This window comes from Eschscholzia californica, unplaced genomic scaffold, assembly GCF_041429995.1.
Source record: "Eschscholzia californica isolate CP2 unplaced genomic scaffold, dmEscCali1.0.p SCAF_1, whole genome shotgun sequence".
In the NCBI taxonomy this organism is placed as follows: Eukaryota; Viridiplantae; Streptophyta; class Magnoliopsida; order Ranunculales; family Papaveraceae; genus Eschscholzia; species Eschscholzia californica.
In genome coordinates, this window is record NW_028238198.1 from 1976406 (window position 1) to 1997703 (window position 21298).

General features: G+C 36.0%; 2 protein-coding genes, 1 non-coding gene and 1 pseudogene across 4 annotated transcripts; 2 read left to right on the forward strand and 2 right to left on the reverse strand.

Moving 5' to 3' along the window:
- The first annotated feature begins 1620 nt into the window (after positions 1-1620).
- LOC147563100 (uncharacterized) lies at positions 1621-3933 on the forward strand (annotated as a pseudogene). The gene is made up of 7 exons (XR_015231039.1): positions 1621-1714; positions 1819-2332; positions 2426-2690; positions 2812-2938; positions 3073-3267; positions 3538-3660; positions 3756-3933. The product of XR_015231039.1 is annotated as an uncharacterized LOC147563100 (transcript).
- Positions 3934-4630: 697 nt separating this feature from the next.
- TRNAL-UAG (transfer RNA leucine (anticodon UAG)) lies at positions 4631-4710 on the reverse strand. Its single transcript has one exon. It is a non-coding gene; the product is annotated as a tRNA-Leu (tRNA).
- A 2233-nt stretch (positions 4711-6943) lies between these two features.
- LOC147563102 (hydroxyproline O-galactosyltransferase GALT6-like) lies at positions 6944-11002 on the forward strand. The gene is made up of 7 exons (XM_086634773.1): positions 6944-8337; positions 8753-8985; positions 9079-9369; positions 9465-9593; positions 9681-9854; positions 10243-10350; positions 10451-11002. Exons 1-7 carry the CDS (start codon positions 7440-7442, stop codon positions 10658-10660), a joined length of 2043 nt encoding a protein of 680 aa, XP_086490899.1. The 5' UTR covers positions 6944-7439; the 3' UTR covers positions 10661-11002.
- Positions 11003-11471: 469 nt separating this feature from the next.
- Positions 11472-15636, reverse strand: LOC147563103 (HIPL1 protein-like). The gene is made up of 7 exons (XM_086634760.1): positions 14597-15636; positions 14331-14488; positions 13121-13927; positions 12814-13030; positions 12501-12679; positions 12176-12417; positions 11472-11983 (listed from the first exon to the last, which is right to left on the reverse strand). The coding sequence occupies exons 1-7, from the start codon at positions 14691-14693 to the stop codon at positions 11581-11583; spliced, it is 2103 nt and encodes a 700-aa protein (XP_086490886.1). The 5' UTR covers positions 14694-15636; the 3' UTR covers positions 11472-11580.
- Between the last annotated feature and the right edge of the window lie 5662 nt (positions 15637-21298).

Below are 21298 nucleotides of genomic sequence, written 5' to 3' on the forward strand. Positions count from 1 at the left end.
CCTTGACTAATGCAGAAAAGTCTACGTGTCGGAAACTTTGGGAGAAATATACGCAACAAGTAGGACCTATGGTCCGCTCACGTAAAATCATCATGATATGTATAGTATTGTAGGTGTTGCCATCAATAACTAGGTTTTACATCATTTAGGTAATAGAATGACAGATTTTTATTTTATGTGCTCTAGAGACTCATGTAAATATATAGAAGGAAATCAAACAAAAACTCTTGCAAGCAATTCGATTAGTGTGGATAATCTTCGGATTCTATTCGTTAACCAATACTGAAAAATCTAAAAGTTATATGAAATACGTTATTTGGTACTACAAAAAGTAGCTAGTATACATTTTTAAAAGGGTTGAAATTCTGATGTTAATGGTCCTATGACGATAACGCCAACAAGATCATCTGGACATTTTCCATAAACTTAAGTGCGAAGCTGGTCATTTACAGGAGGGGGCATTTGGGAAAGAACTCATTTTTTTTGTCAAGGGGGAAAGAACTCTTTTGAAATTGTATATCCACCAACATGCCCTCTAATTTCAGTTCAATTGACTTTTCACTGAAAAGCATTTCCACTTTTTCGATTCTGAAGTTCTATGTCAATTTTTATACTCCATACTGTACTAGAGTGGAAAGATCAAAGAGGAAAATTTATGGGTTTCTGAAGCAGAACCAGGTAGTTGTTACTATTATTTCTCATTTTTTTAGAAAGAGAAAGTGCTTAAAGAAGAAGAAGAAGAAATGGGTAGTTCTCATTTTCGAGAACACAAGGTTGTATTGGTACAAGTTCTCCTAGATCTTCAAATAAATCTAGCAAGAGAAGAAAAAAAAAAAGGGATCAAAAACAGAGTTTCTTCACTAAAATTTGACGATTCACTTGCCAGAGTCGAATCAGCTAACCAATCTAATATCAGCACTAATTTTCAAGGTAACAAATAATAAATACTCTTGATCCTTTCAAGTTTTATTGAGTTTTTTGATAGTTATTTTGTCTGAATTGTGAAATTTAAACTCTGGATAGTTTAATTTACGATTTTTTAGTGTTTTTAGTTGAATTAGTAGAAATAAAATTCTGGGGTGTGATGAAATTTGATGGATTACCTACCTAGAATTGTTGATTAGTAGGTTTAATTCAATGTGGGTAGCTCAAATTTCATGTTATATACACACACACTTTAATTACTTTAAGAGGACATTTATTGATCTTGTCACTTGATTTGGAAGTTATTATGGCAAGATTCTTCAAGTGGGGAAGAGGTTTTCGATTAATTACTAGTAGGGGAAGTCGATTCGAATTGGTGGGAACTGGGAAGTGGTAAAGATGATTATTGGAACGAATGTCACCGTTCTTTCTGCTAGTATAGTGGATATCCTGTCTTTACAATTTTGTATATAAGATGATTATTGAAACGAATGTAGGTCGAGATTATGGAGGGGATCTTCGACTGAACCCGCTAAATTATCGTGCCGACTAGTTCAACTTATCTATCCTATTATCACATAATTGTAAATTTTACATATGGGTTTCTACCGAAAGACAGGCAATTGAGTCTGTCTTCTGAACTTTGAAATGTATGAATCTATAGGAGCTTCTGTTAATGTAGTTTTCTTTTGATAATGCAATGTGGGAGGAAGTACTGAGGAGGCATGGTTTGATTCTACCGCAATTTTGGAGTCTGACTGTGAAGAGGATTATCAAAGTGGCCAGGATGGTAATTCACACGAAACACCGTTAAAGTTGTAGGTTTGAAGGCTTTCAAATTTTGGTTCTAAATGTAAAGTGGATCAGTTTTATACCCACTTTTCGTTTCTACAGACGCTTTGTCTCTAAATGGATGTGAAGGTGCATCGATTTCCAGCATTTCATCAATGAGAGATGCTAACATCGAAGACCATAATGATAATATTCCATCAAGAGCATGTACTGACAAGCGAAGTAAACGAACTTTACGAAATTCTCTAGGCGAGGTTGCTAAAACTGTAAGTGCTCGAGTTTCACATTCAAGTGATGTTGATCGGCACTCAACATCAGAAGACCCATCACGCGATGCTAGGCGATCTGTGTCCCGTGATGAAATCTCTACCCTCTCAGTGGATCAAAGTGACAGGGACCCAGTTGGCATATTGGACAGTTGTGGTATTCTTCCAAATAACTGCTTACCTTGTCTTGCTTCAACCGCGTCCTCAGTGGACAAGAGGAGATCTTTAAGCCCGGGTCAGCCAAGTACACGGAAAAAGGCAAGCCGTAGATTTTCCTTTAAATGGAAGGATGGGAATACTAGTTCAAAACTATGTGAGTATTTCATGTCAATATTTATGATTTATTACGCGTGGACCTGATGTACAGTATTCGGCTTCATAATTTGATTCTTCGAACCCGCTGCTTCCTTTCAGAATAGAAAATAAACGTAAGAACGAAAAAGCGAAATAATTATCATGAATAGTGAATACCTTCTTTTTCTTCTTTGAAGACTTCCATATCCATTGACTCCCTTTTTGGACGGACATGATCATCTTTATGTCAGGGACAAAAAGAAAGTGAATGCTCCTAATTTTGCTGCATATTATCCATTTGGTGTTGACGTCTTTCTGTCTCCACGGAAAGTTGATCATATTGCTCGATTTGTAGAACTTCCTTCTGTGAATTCAGCAGGAAAGTTGCCACCTATTCTTGTTGTTAATGTTCAGGTATTCCTACCTCCGAATCCTGATCGTTCCTGTTCTCTCGCCTTCGTACTCCTGATGACATTTTGTTCTAATTTTCTCTTGTCCTGATTTTGTGTTTGCTATCATTCTCTTGGTTCTCCAGGTTCCATTATATCCTGCTGCTATCTTTCAAGGTGACACAGATGGAGAAGGAATGAACTTTGTTTTGTACTTCAGGCTCTGCCACTTACACAGAAGACATGGATCCTCATTTTCAAGAAAATCTCAAAGTATGGTGAAGCTTTTATCCTGCCTTTCTAGAGATTTTATATATATATATATATATATATATATATATATATATATTTGTGGCTGTTTTCAACCCTGCTTATTGATTGTGTCACTCCTTCCTTTCCTTTCATAGAGGATAATTGATGACGAAGTAGAAAAGGTCAAAGGGTTTCCTGTGGATTCAATATTACCTATCCGTGAAAGATTGAAAATATTGGGCCGTGTAGCAAATGTTGAAGATCTACAATTAAGTGCAGCCGAGAGGAAGCTAATGAATGCGTACAATGAAAAACCTGTCCTTTCCTGACCTCAGCATGAATTCTACTTGGTAAGCTTCTCGTCATGGTAGTAGGTTACCTGTCGGCAATGTTTCTAAATCTACAACATGACAACATAGGAGGCACAAACTAGTGCTTCACTTCCGGTCGTAGCAACCCAAAAAGGACACCTTAATCCGTTTACTGCCCCACTTGAACCGCCAGGGCCTGTGATACACCAATGAGCTGCATTCCTCAGATGAAACCTAAGATGTAAATGCGGAAACAAATAGCACTTCAGTATCCTGTGGCTAAAATATATATCTCGAAATTTTGTGCAGGGAGAAAATTATCTTGAGATTGATGTTGATATTCATAGATTCAGCTACATATCTAGAAAGGGTGTCGGAGCATTTGTAGACAGATTAAAGATGTGCATTTGGGATGTTGGCTTGACAATTCAGGTAAATTTTCTTTAGTCAGGCGCAGATAGACTAAACGGCTCATATTATTCGAATATCCTATTTTACCTGTGTCTTATATTTGTGTGGCGAAACAGGGAAACAAGGGCGAAGAACTGCCAGAGCGAGTATTGTGCTGCGTACGGTTAAATGGGATTGATTATAATAACTACCAACAAATTGGGTTCGTTCAAGAACCTCTATGAAGAAATGCTGAAATTTTGTAAGCATTCACGGAAACGATCTTTGGGTATGTGGTAGCTGTCACAGACTGTTTGAAGGTTCAATAAACTCGCTGAACAACTTTGAGAGGAACTCAAGCAGAAGACGAGTTGTAGCAGACGAAATTGTGGAGTTATGACTTCTTTCCTTCTGAGAAGGGGTGAAAGAGATATCGACAAGCAAAATGATCTGCACGTTTATTTCCGAGTTCTTCATTTTTTACTTAGCATGAAACTAATTAGATATACACAAATAGGAAGCCTTTTAGAATTTTGTATTGGTCAATTCATAATACTTGGTAAATATGTACTCAAGCTATATATATTTTGTGAAACTATTTGGATTACCCACTGTTATATTTGTGCTCTTCTTCTCCATGTTTGTTTCCGTATTTGCTTTTCGCCACCATTATTAAGTTGTTATTAGTAAGTGAAGTTAACTGCTAAAACTACTGAGATAGTAGGGAGGAGAGAGGAAGAGCAAGGAGAGGGAGTGTGAGGGAGTTGAGAGAGAGACTCGCCAACATATGGTCGGTCGGCCCCACTTTGCTCGCGAGTTTGTTTAAGTCCGTCGGAGAGCCAAATTTTGTTTTTCGACAATTATAAAGGTCAAAATGAATCAACAAAAGATATCGACATTCTCTACATTTAAGCTAAACTATATACATCCTTCTCCAATCTAACTTGTTATGACTTATGATCATGAAAGGGGGATTGAAAAATGAATCAACGAAAAAATGAAAAAAGATAATTGACAGCTGTGGGATTTGAACCCACGCCCTTTCGGACCAGAGCCTAAATCTGGCGCCTTAGACCACTCGGCCAAACTGTCTTATGTGTAGGTGATGTATTTAGCTACTCTCAATACCTGTATCTTGTACCTCAGATACAATCAAAATATATCAAATTGTGATAAAGACACCCATAAACCGTGTAAAATTATCCTAAAAGTCATCCTAGACTAATCTACTTTGTTTGTATCTTTTAATACACTAATGAATAAACGATAGATTTTCCCGTCACTAAGTATTTGATCTTGTGATCTTAAAACTTCCTTAATAAATGTACTACCAATGGAACAAGTCGACATGTGCAATAAATACATTTAAGTATGCAAAATTACACTAGTATGATTTCTTGTAAGAAGTATTAAAGATAGAGGAAGACTACAAGCTTATGTAGTCAACAAAAAAAAAGGACTATAAGCTTATTTTTATCATTTTATGGTTGAATTGTTATTAATGCATTGGTTGGAAAAAACAGTGGAATTTTCTTAATATGCCAACCATGTCTTTCTCACAAACTTGGACGTAGATGTTAGATGTAATGACGTAATATGATCCCATCAACAAAACGTCGAGCAATACACTATATAACTGAAATAAATAACAAAAATTACAAGTTTTCCAAGACCATAACTCGGAATATGGTTCGATCTACTTCTGTTATTTTGGAAACGAAAAGAGGTGGTGAAACTTTTTTTTTAGGAGATGGTGAGAGGTCAAAAATGAGAACCAAGGTATAAAAGATGATGCATACTTCCATTATGTGATTGTTTTGTTTTTACTTTTCAAAATCTTGAATAATGAATAGACTTGACAATTCACCAACCCAATGTTTTTCAAAAAAGAGACATTGTTCCAAGGTTATAAACTAGGTCCAAATCACTCACCCTATTTCCAAGGGCATTATCTAATTAACTCAAATTGACCTCATTTTATGGTCCCAACTCAACGACCTTGACCACCCACCAACATGTTTCCTTTTATAACTGTCTTTAAAATATAAAAACAAAAAAGAGCTTGGACAATTCTCCTACTTGAGCTCCTCCTCTTAATGAGAAAACAACTTCTTGTTTGAGATTTTTGTTTTGTTGGCACAAGCTAAAAATGTGATTATAAATAGTGTGAGATTAACTGATATTATAATAATGTGACATATCCACTAATTTGTTTAGTACAAAAATGAATTACTCGACGACACCAACGAGAAGACAAAAATGGTGAATTCCCGTTGTAAAATCCCTTTATATATTTTAGGAAGGAAATATTGGAAGAATCACATTAATATATTGCTAGATTCACATAGATTTACAACTACAAGACTATACTTTCATTTGTAATGTGAAGTCTATAATATCATCATAAATTTTCTTCTGTCATGTAAAATCTCTAAGCTCATTATATACTATTTGTAAAAATTAAGTAAGTCTACAAATTATTATAAAATTTAAGCGAGTCTAAAGGACTAGTCGTAAAAGTTAAGTGAATCTGAAGTGTCATTTATAAATAATTTTTAAGTCCAGCTTAAATGTTAATAAATCCAATCATAACAAGAGATTTTAGTGGAAGGTGGAATTGTGTGGAATCCATAATTCTACCTTAACAAAGGAGATGTTCCAGTTTTGCTTCCTATGTGTGACTAATTAGAAAATCAGGGCCCTATATTGGACAACTGTTCCAATTTAGCCCCCAAAATATTTCATTATTATTTGTAGTCAATTTTAACTTTTTTTACCCCTATTTTTAATTTTTTTTCTCTACACTCTTTTTTTCATACTCACGGGATTAGGTCTCCGACTACCATTCCGATTACTTTCAACTATTCTCTCTCTCTCTCTCTCTCTCTCCATCTTCCTATCACCACCACCACCATCATTCTCTCTTTGTCATCGCCTCTGAAGCTTCAACAAAATATGTTGAAGCTTACCTTTCGAAGTTATTTATCTAAACTTTTCTGTTGAGCTTCTCTATTGAAGCTTCAAAGAAAAGGAAAAAGATAATGAAGGTGATGGTGGTGGTGGTATGATGATGGTGGTGAGAGGAAGAAAATAAATAGAAAGGCAAAATCGATTAAAGATCTCCAGAAATAGGAATCCACCATCGTCTGCCACCTGTGGCGACCTATCTGGCGAGTTGGTCTCACTAAAGAAAAGATTAACATTTAAAATCGACTAACGAAGATTCACACAAATATGACATTCAGGACTAAATTAGAATGATGGACAAATATGAGGACTGCATTTAATAATTTAATAAAAGGAATTATCCATCTCTCACTAAGTCATCAAAAGCTGCAAAAAGAACTTCCCGCTATTTTAAAAAGTCGGTTCCCTATTTTTGATGGATCACGTGTCACGTTATTCTCTATGCCGGTATTTTCTAGCATATCAAGATCAACTCATCTTCAACCGTTGGATCTCGTTACGAGTTAATAATCAACTTTTGGAGATCTCAATAAAAATGGCAGGAAGGACTAGAAACGGTTTTCTTCTTCTTCTCAAAATTCTTTCGTTCAGCTCTGAGTTTCTGACCTAAATCTTCATACGTTTTTTGTTTCTTTCCTTCATTTTACATCTAGGGTTACAAAATTTTCGTTTTCTTGTTCATTAATTCTGTAATACTGAATTTGAATACCCAAATTAGAAAAAATCCCCAAAAGATCATATTTTTATTGATTTCTGTTATATCAAATTTATTTCTTCATTTTGAAGAAATCGAAAGAGAGTTTTTTGGGGTTGGAAAATTTAGGGTTTTCTTTTGTTTGTTTGTTTGTTTGAAGATGAAAAAGGCAGCAAAGTTGGATACTTTTGTGTATTTAACACGACAAAGATCGATTCAGATATTAATAGGAGTAGGGTTTCTGTATCTATTCATGATGAGTTTAGAAATTCCATTTGTGTTTAAAAGAGGTTTTAGTGTTGTAACTGGTGAGAATTTTAATGGGTTTTTAAATGAAGCATTAAATCATCATTTTCAGCTTGAAAGTGAAGAAGAAATGGAAGAAAAAGATTCCCCAATTCAACCTTCAAAAAAAATTTCATTTAGGGTTTCTCAAAGTTCATTTCAACAACCAGCTCAAGAAGAAGGAAGGTTACTAGTTAGAAATATGAAAGAGTATAAAACCCTATCTGGGTTAATTTATCAGGAAAACTATTATAATAGTAGTAATGGTAATGGGTTTTCTGAACTAGAAAAATCAGCAAAAGATGCATGGCAAATAGGTAAGAAATTTTGGAAAGAATTAGAATTAGGGCAAGTTAGAATTGATACAAAGAAAAAGATGGAAAATTTATCAGAGTCATGCCCAGAGTCAATTGTTCTATCTGGAACAGAATTCTGGGAGAAGAAGAGAATTATGGTTCTTCCATGTGGGTTAACATTGGGATCACATATAACAGTTGTGGGTAAACCTAAGATAGCTCATCCTGAGAATGATCCAAAGATTTCACTTTTGAAAGATGGGTCTGACTCAGTTATGGTTTCTCAGTTTATGATGGAGTTACAAGGATTGAAGACAGTTGATGGAGAAGACCCACCTAGAATTCTTCATTTTAACCCTAGATTGAAAGGAGATTGGAGTGGGAAACCTATTATTGAGCAGAACACTTGTTACAGAATGCAATGGGGTACCGCTCTTAGATGTGAAGGATGGAAAGCTAAAGCTGACGAAGAAACTGGTATACCATTTTTACTCTTTCTGATTTGTTTGCTTGTTCTTTACTTTTTCTAGTACAATTAGGTCATGTTCGGCGCGTAGGAAATGAATGTGGTTACCAAGACCCGTAATAGTAATCGCTATACCTTAGTATATTGTTTGGTTTTGCTCAGAAGTATAATTGTTAGAGAGATTGACTATGTGCATTGATAATTTGATTGATAATTCTAACTGAAAGGGATTCGCCAAACCCACCCTCCCCTTGGGTTTAGGGTTCCCCTTTAGGAGGAATAGCATTTCTTCTCGGAATGCCATTCTGCACTCATCCCCGGGCACCATTTATCATTTTGGAATGCAATTCCTGAAAATCCAATTGGGTTTCCTTAGTTCTTGAAGTTAAAATGGAGGAATTCATTCAGTCATTCTATTGGGTGTAGTTGATGGACAGGTGAAATGCGAGAGGTGGATTCGTGATGATGATAATCGTTCCGAGGAATCAAAGGCAACATGGTGGTTAAACAGGCTAATAGGTCGAACGAAGAAGGTTACAATCGACTGGCCATACCCATTCATGGAAGGCAAGTTGTTTGTTCTTACCCTTAGTGCAGGCTTAGAAGGATATCATGTCAGTGTTGATGGAAGGCATGTCACCTCTTTCCCTTACCGAACTGTGAGTACCCTCATTAAACCTAAAAGTTTCAACATCAATGTTTAATAGTTGCGAGAAATATTAATAGTTCTTACTTTTTAAAACTTTTAACAGAGTTTCGTCCTCGAGGATGCAACTGGGTTATCCTTGAATGGAGACATTGATGTGCATTCAATATTTGCCGGTTCACTCCCCCCATCTCATCCAAGTTATGATCCACAAAGACATCTTGAGATGTCAAGTTTATGGAAGACCCCACCTCTTCCCGATGGACCCGTTGAACTTTTTATCGGAATCCTTTCTGCAGGCAACCACTTTGCCGAGAGGATGGCTGTTAGAAAGTCTTGGATGCAATCTAGACTGATAAAATCATCGAACGTGGTTGCACGGTTCTTTGTTGCACTGGTAAGTCACGGCTTTTCGTACCATTTTGATGAGAACCTTTCGCCGTAGGCAAACTAGGTTTTGGACGTAACATTGTCTGGGGTTGTTTTGAATAGAATGGAAGAAAGGAAGTCAATGTAGAACTAAAGAAAGAAGCAGAGTTTTTTGGCGATATCGTTATAGTACCTTTCATGGATAGCTATGACCTCGTAGTTTTGAAGACTGTTGCCATTTGTGAATATGGGGTAAGTAGTTAAAATTTGACTACATGTCGGTGACTTGGACAAGAATGGTGGAGGTTATTTATCTTTAATTTCCTTGTCCATTAACAGGTTCGCACGGTATCTGCAAAGTACATTATGAAGTGTGACGATGACACATTCGTTAGAATGGATGCCGTGATTGATGAAGTGAAGAGAGTTCCGGAAGATAAGAGTTTTTATGTCGGGAACATCAATTTCTACCATAGACCTTTGCGTTATGGTAAATGGGCAGTGACATACGAGGTACCAAGTTAACCTGTAGTTGCACCTAAGTTTAATATACGTGACACGTCTATAAACGTTCTTGGCCACTAGATCACACATGTGGTGATGACCCAGCTCCCAACTATATTGTTGTTGATTAACTGGCATCATGTGGCCCGAGGTTTTGTCTCTGGTGTGAGCTCCAATAAGCCTACCGAAAATGCCTTGTCATCTTTGTTACTGCCTTCACACCTATAGCCCAGGTACAGACACTCACTAAGCGATGTGAGACTAATGTGGTATCTATACGTTCCACTGGCACGTGGGGTCCCTCACACATCCTATCTAGTAGGACTCAAGAACGCTGTATAGGTGTTAAGATATCGTGCGAAATGCTCACTTTCATAATATTTTTGGATGTTCTTAGGAATGGCCAGAGGAAGAATACCCAGCGTATGCAAATGGACCAGGCTACATAGTGTCATCCGATATTGCAGAAACCATTGTTTCTGACTTCGAGAAACACAAACTAAGAGTAAGTCATATTAACTACTTATCTATGTCTTCTTGCCTTCTCGAAGATGGAGTTTTGATGAGCAAACCAAGATTAATTTGCTTATTCCATTCTTATATAGCTATTCAAAATGGAAGACGTAAGCATGGGAATGTGGGTGGGGCAATTCAACATCTCAAAACGAGTCGAGTATCGACATAACTTAAAATTCTGCCAGTTTGGATGCATCGAAGATTACTTAACGGCTCACTATCAATCACCGAGACAAATGTTATGCTTATGGGATAAATTGCAAACTGTGGGGAGACCTCAGTGCTGTAATATGAGATGATCATAATATGAGAATGGAGTTTTGCAGGTACACCAGCACCACCTATATACTGTACATTTCTTGTGTCATGAAAAGGTGGGGTTAGAGAGACAGAGAGAGAGAGAGAGAGAGAATTTAGATGTGGCTGTTCTTATGCCCTTTGACATTCATTCAATCTCTGTTTTTGTTCTTCTTTTGCTTTTCTTGTTTAGAGAGAGAGAAAAAGAGGATGATTGTTAATAGAGTTCAGAGGGAAGAACTTGATGTTAACAGCTCCTTTTCTGTAATTTATAGGAACTGGTAAAGTAGATGGAAATGAGTATCAGTTAGAATTCAATTTGAGTAAAGAAGTTTTATAGGCAATGTCCAAAGTTGTTAAAGTTAATTTTAAGTTGACAAAATATGGTTAGAGGCAATGCTCGTCTCCGTTCTTCTCTGGCAAAAGGTCGCTGACTGGCAACATCCCTGCCGACGACCTTCAACCTACAATTTTTTTTCTATTATCTTTGTTTTCCTTCTTGTTCTCTTCTCTCTCCTCTGTTTACTTCCATCATCTTTTCCGGAAAGAGGGTTCTCTTTCGCCGGAATCTGGTCTGGATCTAGGGTTTCAAACCCTAGATCCACTCCCATAATTTGTGGTTGGAGAAAGAAAAAATGAGAGAGAATTAGAAGAAAAATGTGGGTTGCCGGAGAAGAAGGAAGATGGACATTGCCTATGAAATCTCCCATTTGAGTAGGGTGGATTTTGACGGAAGTTAATCTTATTTGTTCAAGCTATAAGGTTGTGCCCTTAAACTTCACCAAATTATGACAAACCCTCTTAGTCTATATATGACACAAACACTCGATACCTCATTTCTCAACCAACTAATCAAACAGAAACAAGAAATTAAAATACAAAAACAAACTCATTTTTCGAAAGGGAACAGGAACACTAAGTTTTAACTTAAGATGAAGCTGAGCAAAAGCAAGAATGAAGTAGAAAACAAGAACATTATATCATTCTGTAAGGATTTTCCGCCAGAAGGTTGAGAGGAAGGACCGGAACTTGGCTGCCTGAAATTCGTAACGTTTTCTTTAGAGCACGTATAATTGCACCGACTCGGACGAACAACTCTGTATACACCACTACTTGTTAAAAGAAATATGTCTTTGTTATTATCTTCACCAAATGAGAATATATAACCTAATGAAGGAAGGGAGCTTCCTGCAATTGAACCACATTTTATCGGCGAGTTATTTGCACAACTGAAAGGAATTTGAGCAGTTGTGAACTTCCCACTGTTTTCCGGGTTTTCTGTAGCTGCCCACAGCGCAGTCGCGTATAAATCTGCATATAAGTACCTGCATTCAATTTAAGCAACGACCTCAGGAAAACCGTTTTGTCATTAGAACGTCAAAACCCATGAAAACTGCTTGAAAATTCTAAGTACTATGAACAACCAACGAACCAACTTTCATGGTGTTAAAAGTTCAGAGATCAAAATTTTCAGTTCGAGTTTGGGCGAAAGAAGGCTAATGGAGCAGTGAACTTACCTTCCATACACGCATGGATCAGTAATGGATCTATAGATATAGCCACCAGTGATCGATGCAGATCCTTCGTTCTTATTCACATCAGAATGACTATAACCCAAGATGGGGAATATGAAGTTTGCAGAGCTAGTAACATTGTTTCGTGTAGTAGACTTAGTCGGATCATAAACTGTGTTACCTTCGTATACTCGCCATCCATAGTTTCCACCTTTAGTGATTATATCTACTTCTTCGTATTGGTCCTATAATATGAAACTAGTTTCAGTAGAAAAGTTGTGTATTTAGTTAAGCATGAAAATCAAATTCGGACAAAATATAATCGAACCTCCCCAGTGTCAGCGCAGAGAAAGTAGGACGGCCTTTTAGAGTCGAAACTACAACGCCAAGGATTCCTTAACCCTGTAGCCCAAATTTCAGGCTGTAATTCTTTATCTTCAAAAGATGGATTGTCCTTTGGGATAGAATAGTTTCCCCATAGACCAAGGTCTTCTATTTCAGTAGCACCTGCACAAACATGGCTACATAGTCATTCTTGAACGAAGATCACATTTAAAATTCAACGAAGACGAATGGATTTTAAAGTTGAATCTTAGGCTATGAATATATAGAAAAGAACTTTAATTTATCTTAACGCTTACTTGGTACATTATCGATGTCCAGCCTCATAATCTTTCCGAGCAAGGATCTTTTGTTTTGGGAAAAATTGTATGGATCGCCTTTTCCTCCTCCATCCCCCATCATAAAGTACAAGTACCCGTCTGCAGGTCCAAAGAGAATCTGGCCCCCGTGATGCCCCGTAAATGGAAGACCCATTGTAAAAGTTCTTCTAACTTCCGATGGGTTACCATTGTCTGCCTAAACAATCAATCAAAGTAGAATTGAAACAACAATTATTTGGTGAATAAGGTAACAGAGAATGGTAATGAAAATTAAACCGTTATCTACCAATGAAAATTTTGACGATGAGGTACTGTTCGCAGTAAACTCTGCAACTACACTATGATAACGACATGGCTGAGCTCCATCGTCAGGTGTGAGCTTCGAAGGATCACAATTTGCATCTGAATTACATGAACATCTACCCGAACATCTTGAAGATTCAACCTTATCACAATTGAACGAAACAAAGAAGCGACCATTGGTAGCAAACTTAGGATGAAATGCCATTCCCATTATCCCAAACACAGTATCAAAATGTACTTCATCGGTCAAATCCACAAATGGGTTGGATACATCAAGATCCATCATTCCTCCAGAGTCATTTTCCGGAATAGTTGCTAACCATATTTTGCCTTCTTGGCTAGAAAAGAATGCCCGGTTTGAACCGTCAGGATGAGCAACCATATTAAGATATGATCCATTACCAATTTTCTCAAGGCACAAACCTTTTGGTGGATTTGAAGCCTCGGTGTCATTATTTAATGAAACTGGTTCGCCGTTGAAACATACTGATCCATCAGCAGAAGCTCCACCAAATGCTTCACAAAAAACCGATTTTGATTGCCAAAAATCTGTCAGCTTTGAAGAAGTGGAGTTGTTCATTGGTGTTCCAGCTTTTCCTTGTAGGGAAGGAGCAAATGGGGAGTTCAGAATAGATACATCGTGACATGATTCCCAAACCTTCCCACAAAAATCATTTGCTGCAATTTTGGACTCCGATGAATTCGACGAAACAGTAGAGTTACAGAGAATCGGAACTGTCCGAAGCCCAGATTGAATTTTGAATAGTTCAGCTGAGAACTGATCACAACTCTGCAAACAATTCAAGAACCTTTCTGCATAAGCACAAAACTAGACCATAATTCATCGAAAACTGAATTGAGAAAGATCATGTTACACCCCAACCCTTAGCCGTTAACGATATTGTCCCACTTTTACCACCCCAACCCCACAGGTACGCACGGGGTTTTGTTTTTGGCGAAGGCTCCACGAGCCCACCCAAAAGGCCTCGCTACTTACAAAGCTTGAGCGTACACGGTACACCGATAGCCTAGGTTTCAGACACTCTCGCGAGTGATCTGGGACTACCACAATCCCCCCACCCTCAGCAAAGAGCCGTCCTCGGCTATTGTGATAATCCCACATCGAAACTTCAAAGTCTAAAATTCATTAAAAGCTTTGTGGGTTCTGTTTAATTCTATAAACGAAGTCATACCGAGCAGATGACGGATTTCAGGACAGAAGCACAAGCAGTATCAGAAACACTGAAAGACTGAAATTGCTTCTGCAGTTTTGAATCTTCAGCAGAGTCACAGCAAACATTTCCTTTATAAGAACAGAAGGCAAGAGAAGTGTTTGTGGTAAATGGTGCCCCTGATTCCAATAAGAACACATAAAACAATTGAAAATTCAGTAAAAATAATTGAAACAACAAAATCTATGATGCTATAAGAATCATAAGAACTAGAGAAGGAAACTTACTTGAGTCAGTACACAAAGGGTAAGAAGAAGAAAAATCAGGAAGCATAATAAGAAGTTGTGATAGTAAGAGGAGAATTGGTAGAACAAAACTATCCATCTTTGTAAACAAACAGAATAAGAAAACAAGAAAAACAATAACAACAATCTCTTCTTTTATACTTTCTCTGTGAGATAAAATTCAATCATTCAAAGAGGTCAGACAATTTACATAAGAAAAAATTGGTTAGAAACCAAAATCTGGGTATTTGAAAATCCTATCCAATTATAAAAAAAAAAAATTCTTCTATTTCCATTCAATCTCTGATAAACAAGAGATCCAGATACTTAGTGGAGTAGATAGGGAGAAGACAAATCACAAAAGAGATTTTTGTCAAAATTATTTGAATTAATCATCATCTATATTATGATTTGGCAGCCAATACAGTTGACTTTATGAGAACATAAACATGAAAGTAGTTAAGAATTGAAGAAGAAATTAAGGATCATGAACTTGTATGATTATTCATCTTCACATTCAAGATTTACTGCAGAACTTTATACCCACCTCCATTAAAAGAGGGTTGTCTTTTATTAATGTCATTGGAGAGATGACACAGAACTTCACAACCACTTAAAATACTTCTGTCTTTTTCCCACTCAAATACAAAAATAAACAGTTGTTCAGAAAGTTATTCTAGAAGAAAAAGAAAAAATAATACTAATAAACAGATAAGATTTGCCAGGTTCATATAAACAATATATATATAAAGTCTTTAGATATATTCATGAATTATGAAACAAATTCAACCAATCTTCTTTAAATTTGAAATATGGGTCATGAAGTTCATTCATTTCAAATTTATGGGAAAAGTTAGAGAGTTGAGAAGAGACTTTTGGAAAAGTTTCACTTGCTTTTCAAAAGGAAAAAAATGTTAAATGGCCTGACTTTCGAGGTCGACCATGACCCCAATTGGTCAGTCGTCGAGGAGTGACAAACAACCTGAGCGATCAGGGCTCTCACGTCCCCTTTTAGACCGTGGTCAGACCTAGAAAGTCGAGCCATTTAGTATGGTTGTTTCAAAAGTTTTTCATGTTATATTTTACTCTTCGCAACTATTTTCTAAAAGTTTTAAAGTTTATTTTAAGTTTATAATTGTCAATTTTATGTTAATGTTTATATCGATGTGTAGAATATGGTTCATAAAATTGGATATACTCTATATCGTGCTATGAACTAAGTTTATATTCTCGTAGATTACTTGATCTGATAGGTCCACTTCTCCAGTCTATGAGACAATTGTCGTAAACCCTATGGCTAAAGGAAAGGTTTACCAATAGTAAACAAAAAATAAATAATTAGTTAAAGAAATAAAGAAAAGAAAAAAGAGATAGGGACTATTATAGCTTTGATATTGACACCAAATGATAAAAAAAATTAAAATCGAATATAAAATTAGTATGAATCTAAACAGCATAAAACACACCCACGATAAAAATTAGAATATAATTCTAATATTTTAATTAGAATTATACTAAGAAATTATTTAGAATTTTAATATATGTTTCTAATTTTTTATTGCCTGTTAACAAGAATAATAAATATTCGATACTCTATAGCCACAACATAAATATACTACAACTTTTTCATTACTATTCATAAATAATGGGTCTTAGAGTTATGCCTCATAAAAGCGAAAAAAAAAAAAACAACCTTATTTTTATACACTGACTCTATTATATCTAAAGACAAGTTCCACCTACCAATTATTGATAACCCTAACCTGAACTGGACTTGTTGATCTTCTCCAAGAAGGCAGCATATAAGTCATCAATGTACTGTGAATTTTGGTGCTGTAGAGAGGTTCACCGGACATCCCAACGGCCGCACGAGATGCTGCTGCTGCTGCTGCTGCTGATTGGGGCGATATTGCAACTGCTGGCCGTGGAGGCTTTCGTTTTGTTTTCTGCATAAAGCTGAATATGAACAGATGATATTAGTATTTAACTTGCAGTCAAACCCAAAACTGTGACCATAGCCCACAAACAATATTTCAATACCATCACATTGTCAGATAATTCGGAACTTCGCGGAACTAAACTGTTACATTAGATAGTTAATCAGTACTAAAATAAGTGAACTAGATCAATCCAGTCTGGTTCGAAATGGTACTCGACTTATCAATTTTCTCCTCCATTTGTCAGTACTAAAATAAGAAAAACTTTCACCTTATTAATTCCATACATGAGAAAAACCTAACTCGATATGGCAGGAAGTTCTGGGATATGTATGCTAATGGACACTTCACAACCTTAGATGCTTCCGACTTGACATACAATGTTTTCTGGAGTTTGGAAGGTCTAAAAGCAGTGTGAGTGTGTAACCATCATCAAATTGAAAGCTAGGAGGAGGATCATGAGGAAGTGACGGCCTCGTCATTGGATATGGGTCCAGCACTCCTGCTAGAGAACCAAAAGGTGATAAATAAGAATCATTTCATAGACTGGAGAACGTGGGTATCCATGTGAAATATCTCGAGCTAACAGACCAGGCTGCAAAACTCTTCCATTGATGATTATTGTTTTTGGTGGCAACCCTGTGGTGGAAAAAACAGCTTTGTCCTTCGCTGTGGGTTTAATTTCACTTCAAAGATAAGTTGGTGGCATTAACTTCACTTCATCAATGTGCTTCAGTGTGTACTCGAGCTGCCTTTTCTTGTGCTCACTTGGATTGTCAAGAGCACCATCTGCCAGACTGCCCTCTGCACCGGTTGATATATAAAAGAAACCAACCACTTTTAAATTGGATTCACAAGATAACATCAGAAAAAAAAAAAAAAAAACATAAAGCAATCAACAAAAGCCAGAGCTACGACATAAAAGAAATGCACAAGAGGTATCCCAATCTCCATGATTTGGCACTAAAATAAATCTGCATGCATAAATATCGATGAGAAAATCATGTCAGATATGCATAAAAAGTTGAGAAATTACAAACCAATGACTACAGCCAGGGTCAGCCGATGTCAGGCTAGGCCCTTGGTTACCCGAAGTCATTCAGAGACCCTCTAAAAGTTGATGTGAGAAGTTTTAGGTTTCCTTAACTTCTTCGTAAGGGTTCTTGGGAAATTACAAACTTTTTTATTTCTCGTGACTAAAACCATTAAGATAAACTCACTTAACTGAGAAGTGAAAACAAAATAGGTTTGTTCTATATTGCAACAACTTAACAATATCAAAGACAAATCTTCGGTTGATAACAATAAAATATTAATTAGAATAACAGTTATATTTGAAATCTGCAAATCAAGAACGGAGAGAGTATGTTACTTAGACCAATTAATTAAAATGTTGGGGAACAACAACATAATAACCTTTCAATTTCGATATGAAAGTCTCGGCTGGGCACCAACTTCAAATGTCTTAGGAATATACTAATAGGCTAATAGAATACGTAAACATCAGTTTCAATTGAAACCCTTAACTTCAAATTAACAAATGAATCCACAGATAATTGAAACCCTTTTCTACTCGTCACGATTACGTCACCACGTCGGTAATGTTTATGACCTTTCTCTATCTCTCTCGGAGTATGTCTCTTTCTTGATTCCGCAACCAATTGTCTTCCGGTTATGTCTCCCGCACTTTCCGACCTCGCGCCAAAGCACGAGACTTTCCTTGATAAATTTAATGGTTATTTTGTGAAAGGGTCGTATGTAATTACCGAGTTTTGCAAAAAGAGTATGACCGTTTATTATTTTATGAAAGGATCGTGGACTATTATTGACCGTTAAATAAATGTTAGATTTAACTTTCGCATTGCATGAATAGTTAACTCGTTAAGTAGATGTAACAACGTTAATCCAAATGAATCTGAAAGAACCTAGTCGGATTTTTAACGAAAGAACATATTAAATTCATCTTCTTCCCTTTTTCTTTATTCAACCTTCGCTTTTCATCAGAAATTTTTAGGTGGGTAATTTTTTTTTTGAGGAATACCATAAAATAACACTCAAAGTCAATATTACAAAGGTTGACTGAATAGATGATAACAATAGCGAAATAAGATAAAAACGTCTTCAAGAAGTGGCCAGCTCATGTGCGAGTTGATTGCTACCTCTAAGACAGTGGGTGACTGTGACCTCCATTTCATTGATACGAGAACGAGTATTCATGATGTGGTCCACCAAGCGCCATGGGGGGTCTTGAGAATCGTTAGATAGAAATCCAACGATGAGGGACGAGTCGCTCTCCACTATAAAAACCTCTTTCTCCAAGCTCATGACCTAAATCTATAGTTTAAAAGAAACTCAAAGTTATCTTAATAAAAACAACTAGCAAATTTTCAACAACAATTGTGGATTGGATTCGTTACCTTTAGTCATATATAACCGAATGAATAAATTTCTAGGACCCAACTCATATTGTTATTTTCAACAACAAAAAATAAATACTTTTCAACAAAAAAAAAAAACAACAAAAAATAAATAAACTCATTTTGTTAGGGTGAATTAGGGCCTCCTTATATTCCTAGTTAGTCTAAGAAACAAGATGTTATGTTTTTTAATCTTTTATTTGTTTTAAATCTTTTTTAAGTTAATATCTAACTTCTTTTTTTAAAGTTTTTCTTTATTTCTCTTTTCGAAACCAGTCTATGGAACTAAATCGGATCAATTTTAAATTTGGAATTAATAATTTATAGTTACAAAACGGAATTAAAATTCCACACATGTACAAACACAAATGAAATTTGAAATATATATATATATATAGATGTTTTTTTTTGTTGAACTATATATATATATATATATATATATATGTTGATAGAGAGAAGAAGAACTAATTGAAATCCAACTCAACCGAGTCGAACCATGTCGGCAAATCGAATGATCGACTCGACTTCGATTGACGATTTAATCAAACCACCACTTACTGGTTCGATTTCGGTTCGAACCAAAAACGACCGCTAGTAACCCCTAAAGAAAATAATGAGAGAGTGTGTTTGGGAGGACGAGAGGGTAAATTATCAGTTTTTATAGACAAAATGGATAAGAAAATGTAGGACGCGTGTATGTCCAGAGTAGACGCATTTTAGTTTATTATATATTATATGGTAGATTTTGGGCGAAAGGAAATTCATGTTGCCAACATGAAAAGTAGGATGAGAGGGGGAAGGGAGTTGCTTTTCTTTTTTTTGATGAAAGGGAAGGGAGCTAGCTGCTTGATGATCGAATATGAGTTCATTCGAAGGTGTTAAAAAAACCAGTCCTCCATGCATACACATGATATATCACATTTCCATCCGTCACGGGTAGGATCATCTAACGTGAGGCCCAACCAAAACAATAAGTGCTTAAAATAAATAAAATTAGACAAAAACTTAAAAGGTAGATTAAAAAAAACAACAAAAGTAGTCAAAAGGTAATATAGTTCGGAAGAAAAAAAAGATTTTCAAAGAATAAAGTAGAAATCCAAATAAAAATCACTAAACGCACCATATGAGTCGCCGCCCAGTGAATAACGACGACAACCAACGGCTTCATTGTCTTGTCTCTATGTTCTCCATCCTTCTTTCTTTAAGTTCCGAAGGAGGGATCAGGCAAAGCGGTTTGTTAGAACTACACAACCTCTTCTGTCATGTCGTCGTCGTCATTACATTCTCTCTACATCTCTTTGTCGCTAACAGGGAAACCCTTCTTTGTACAAGTAGCGTATGTGGGCTGAAATTTTCATAATTTTTCTAATGAGTTGGTAATAAATGAGCGGGTTTGTAATTTGGTGTGTACATATATAACTTCCAGCTTCACTTTTAACCGAAGTCCCTAACTTTCTTAGAGTATTTTTTTTAATTTATTTACTGTCACTAAAACGTGCCTCGTCAAAAATATATTTATGGCTCGCCAGTGATCATCACGGACACCCTCAACTTGCCCTCGTTAAAACCAATCAAATAATTGATTATTTGTTAAATTCTCACACTAATAGCTATTATCGTTTGAACAACACTCACGTCGGTTTCTCTTCCGGTGCTCCACTTTTTCGTTGTAGGTGCCCGACTAGGGTCATTGACCGCAGTTAATACTGTTGACCAAAGAATTTGTAGGCCCCTTTTCTCAGATGGTCTAGTTTGAGGTACAATCATACTCTCAGATCATCCACCCCTAGGCCTGACTTCGAATCTCGACTTGGACAATCTTACTTTGTTGAAGAGTTTGAGATGCATCAATTTGAGTTTTATTTTGAATGAAATTGGAGAGACATAAATGATATTTAATATATATTTAATATGTATATATATATATTATATATTTAATATATATATATATATAATATATTTAATATATATATATATATCACATATCACAAATCACATATCGAATTTATTTAATAGTGGTAAATAATTTTTTATGTTATACTAATTTATTAATATAAGTTTTTTGTATCCCCTAACTTTATGTATGTAAATTACATAAGAAAGATCTACCACCTATAACGCTGTCAATAGTCAGAAATTTAAACTAGTCAATAAATTCTGGAACTATGGAATTGAAAAATCGCATAAACTACGGTTTTGTTTTTGGTGAGGACAGCTTCAATTTTGGTTCATCAGTAGGTTTAATCTTGTATTTTAACTGGAATTATCACTCTTTTTTTTTAAGGAACCCGTTAATAGGAAGAGAATTTGAGCTCCCACCTTTCCCTAATCGACCTCAACAACAGTCAAGT

Excerpts from the sequence above, each read along its gene's own strand:
- LOC147563103 (XM_086634760.1), bottom strand. The coding sequence starts at position 14,693 with ATGGATAGTTTTGTTCTACCAATTCTCCTCTTACTATCACAACTTCTT. Across the intron at positions 13,928-14,330 it reads TGAAATCCGTCATCTGCTCG|AGTTGTGATCAGTTCTCAGC; the intron begins GTATGACTTCGT and ends AATTGTTTGCAG. Across the intron at positions 12,680-12,813 it reads GGACATCGATAATGTACCAA|GTGCTACTGAAATAGAAGAC; the intron begins GTAAGCGTTAAG and ends ATGTTTGTGCAG.
- LOC147563102 (XM_086634773.1), top strand. The coding sequence starts at position 7,440 with ATGAAAAAGGCAGCAAAGTTGGATACTTTTGTGTATTTAACACGACAA. Across the intron at positions 8,338-8,752 it reads TAAAGCTGACGAAGAAACTG|TTGATGGACAGGTGAAATGC; the intron begins GTATACCATTTT and ends TATTGGGTGTAG. Across the intron at positions 8,986-9,078 it reads CCTCTTTCCCTTACCGAACT|AGTTTCGTCCTCGAGGATGC; the intron begins GTGAGTACCCTC and ends AACTTTTAACAG.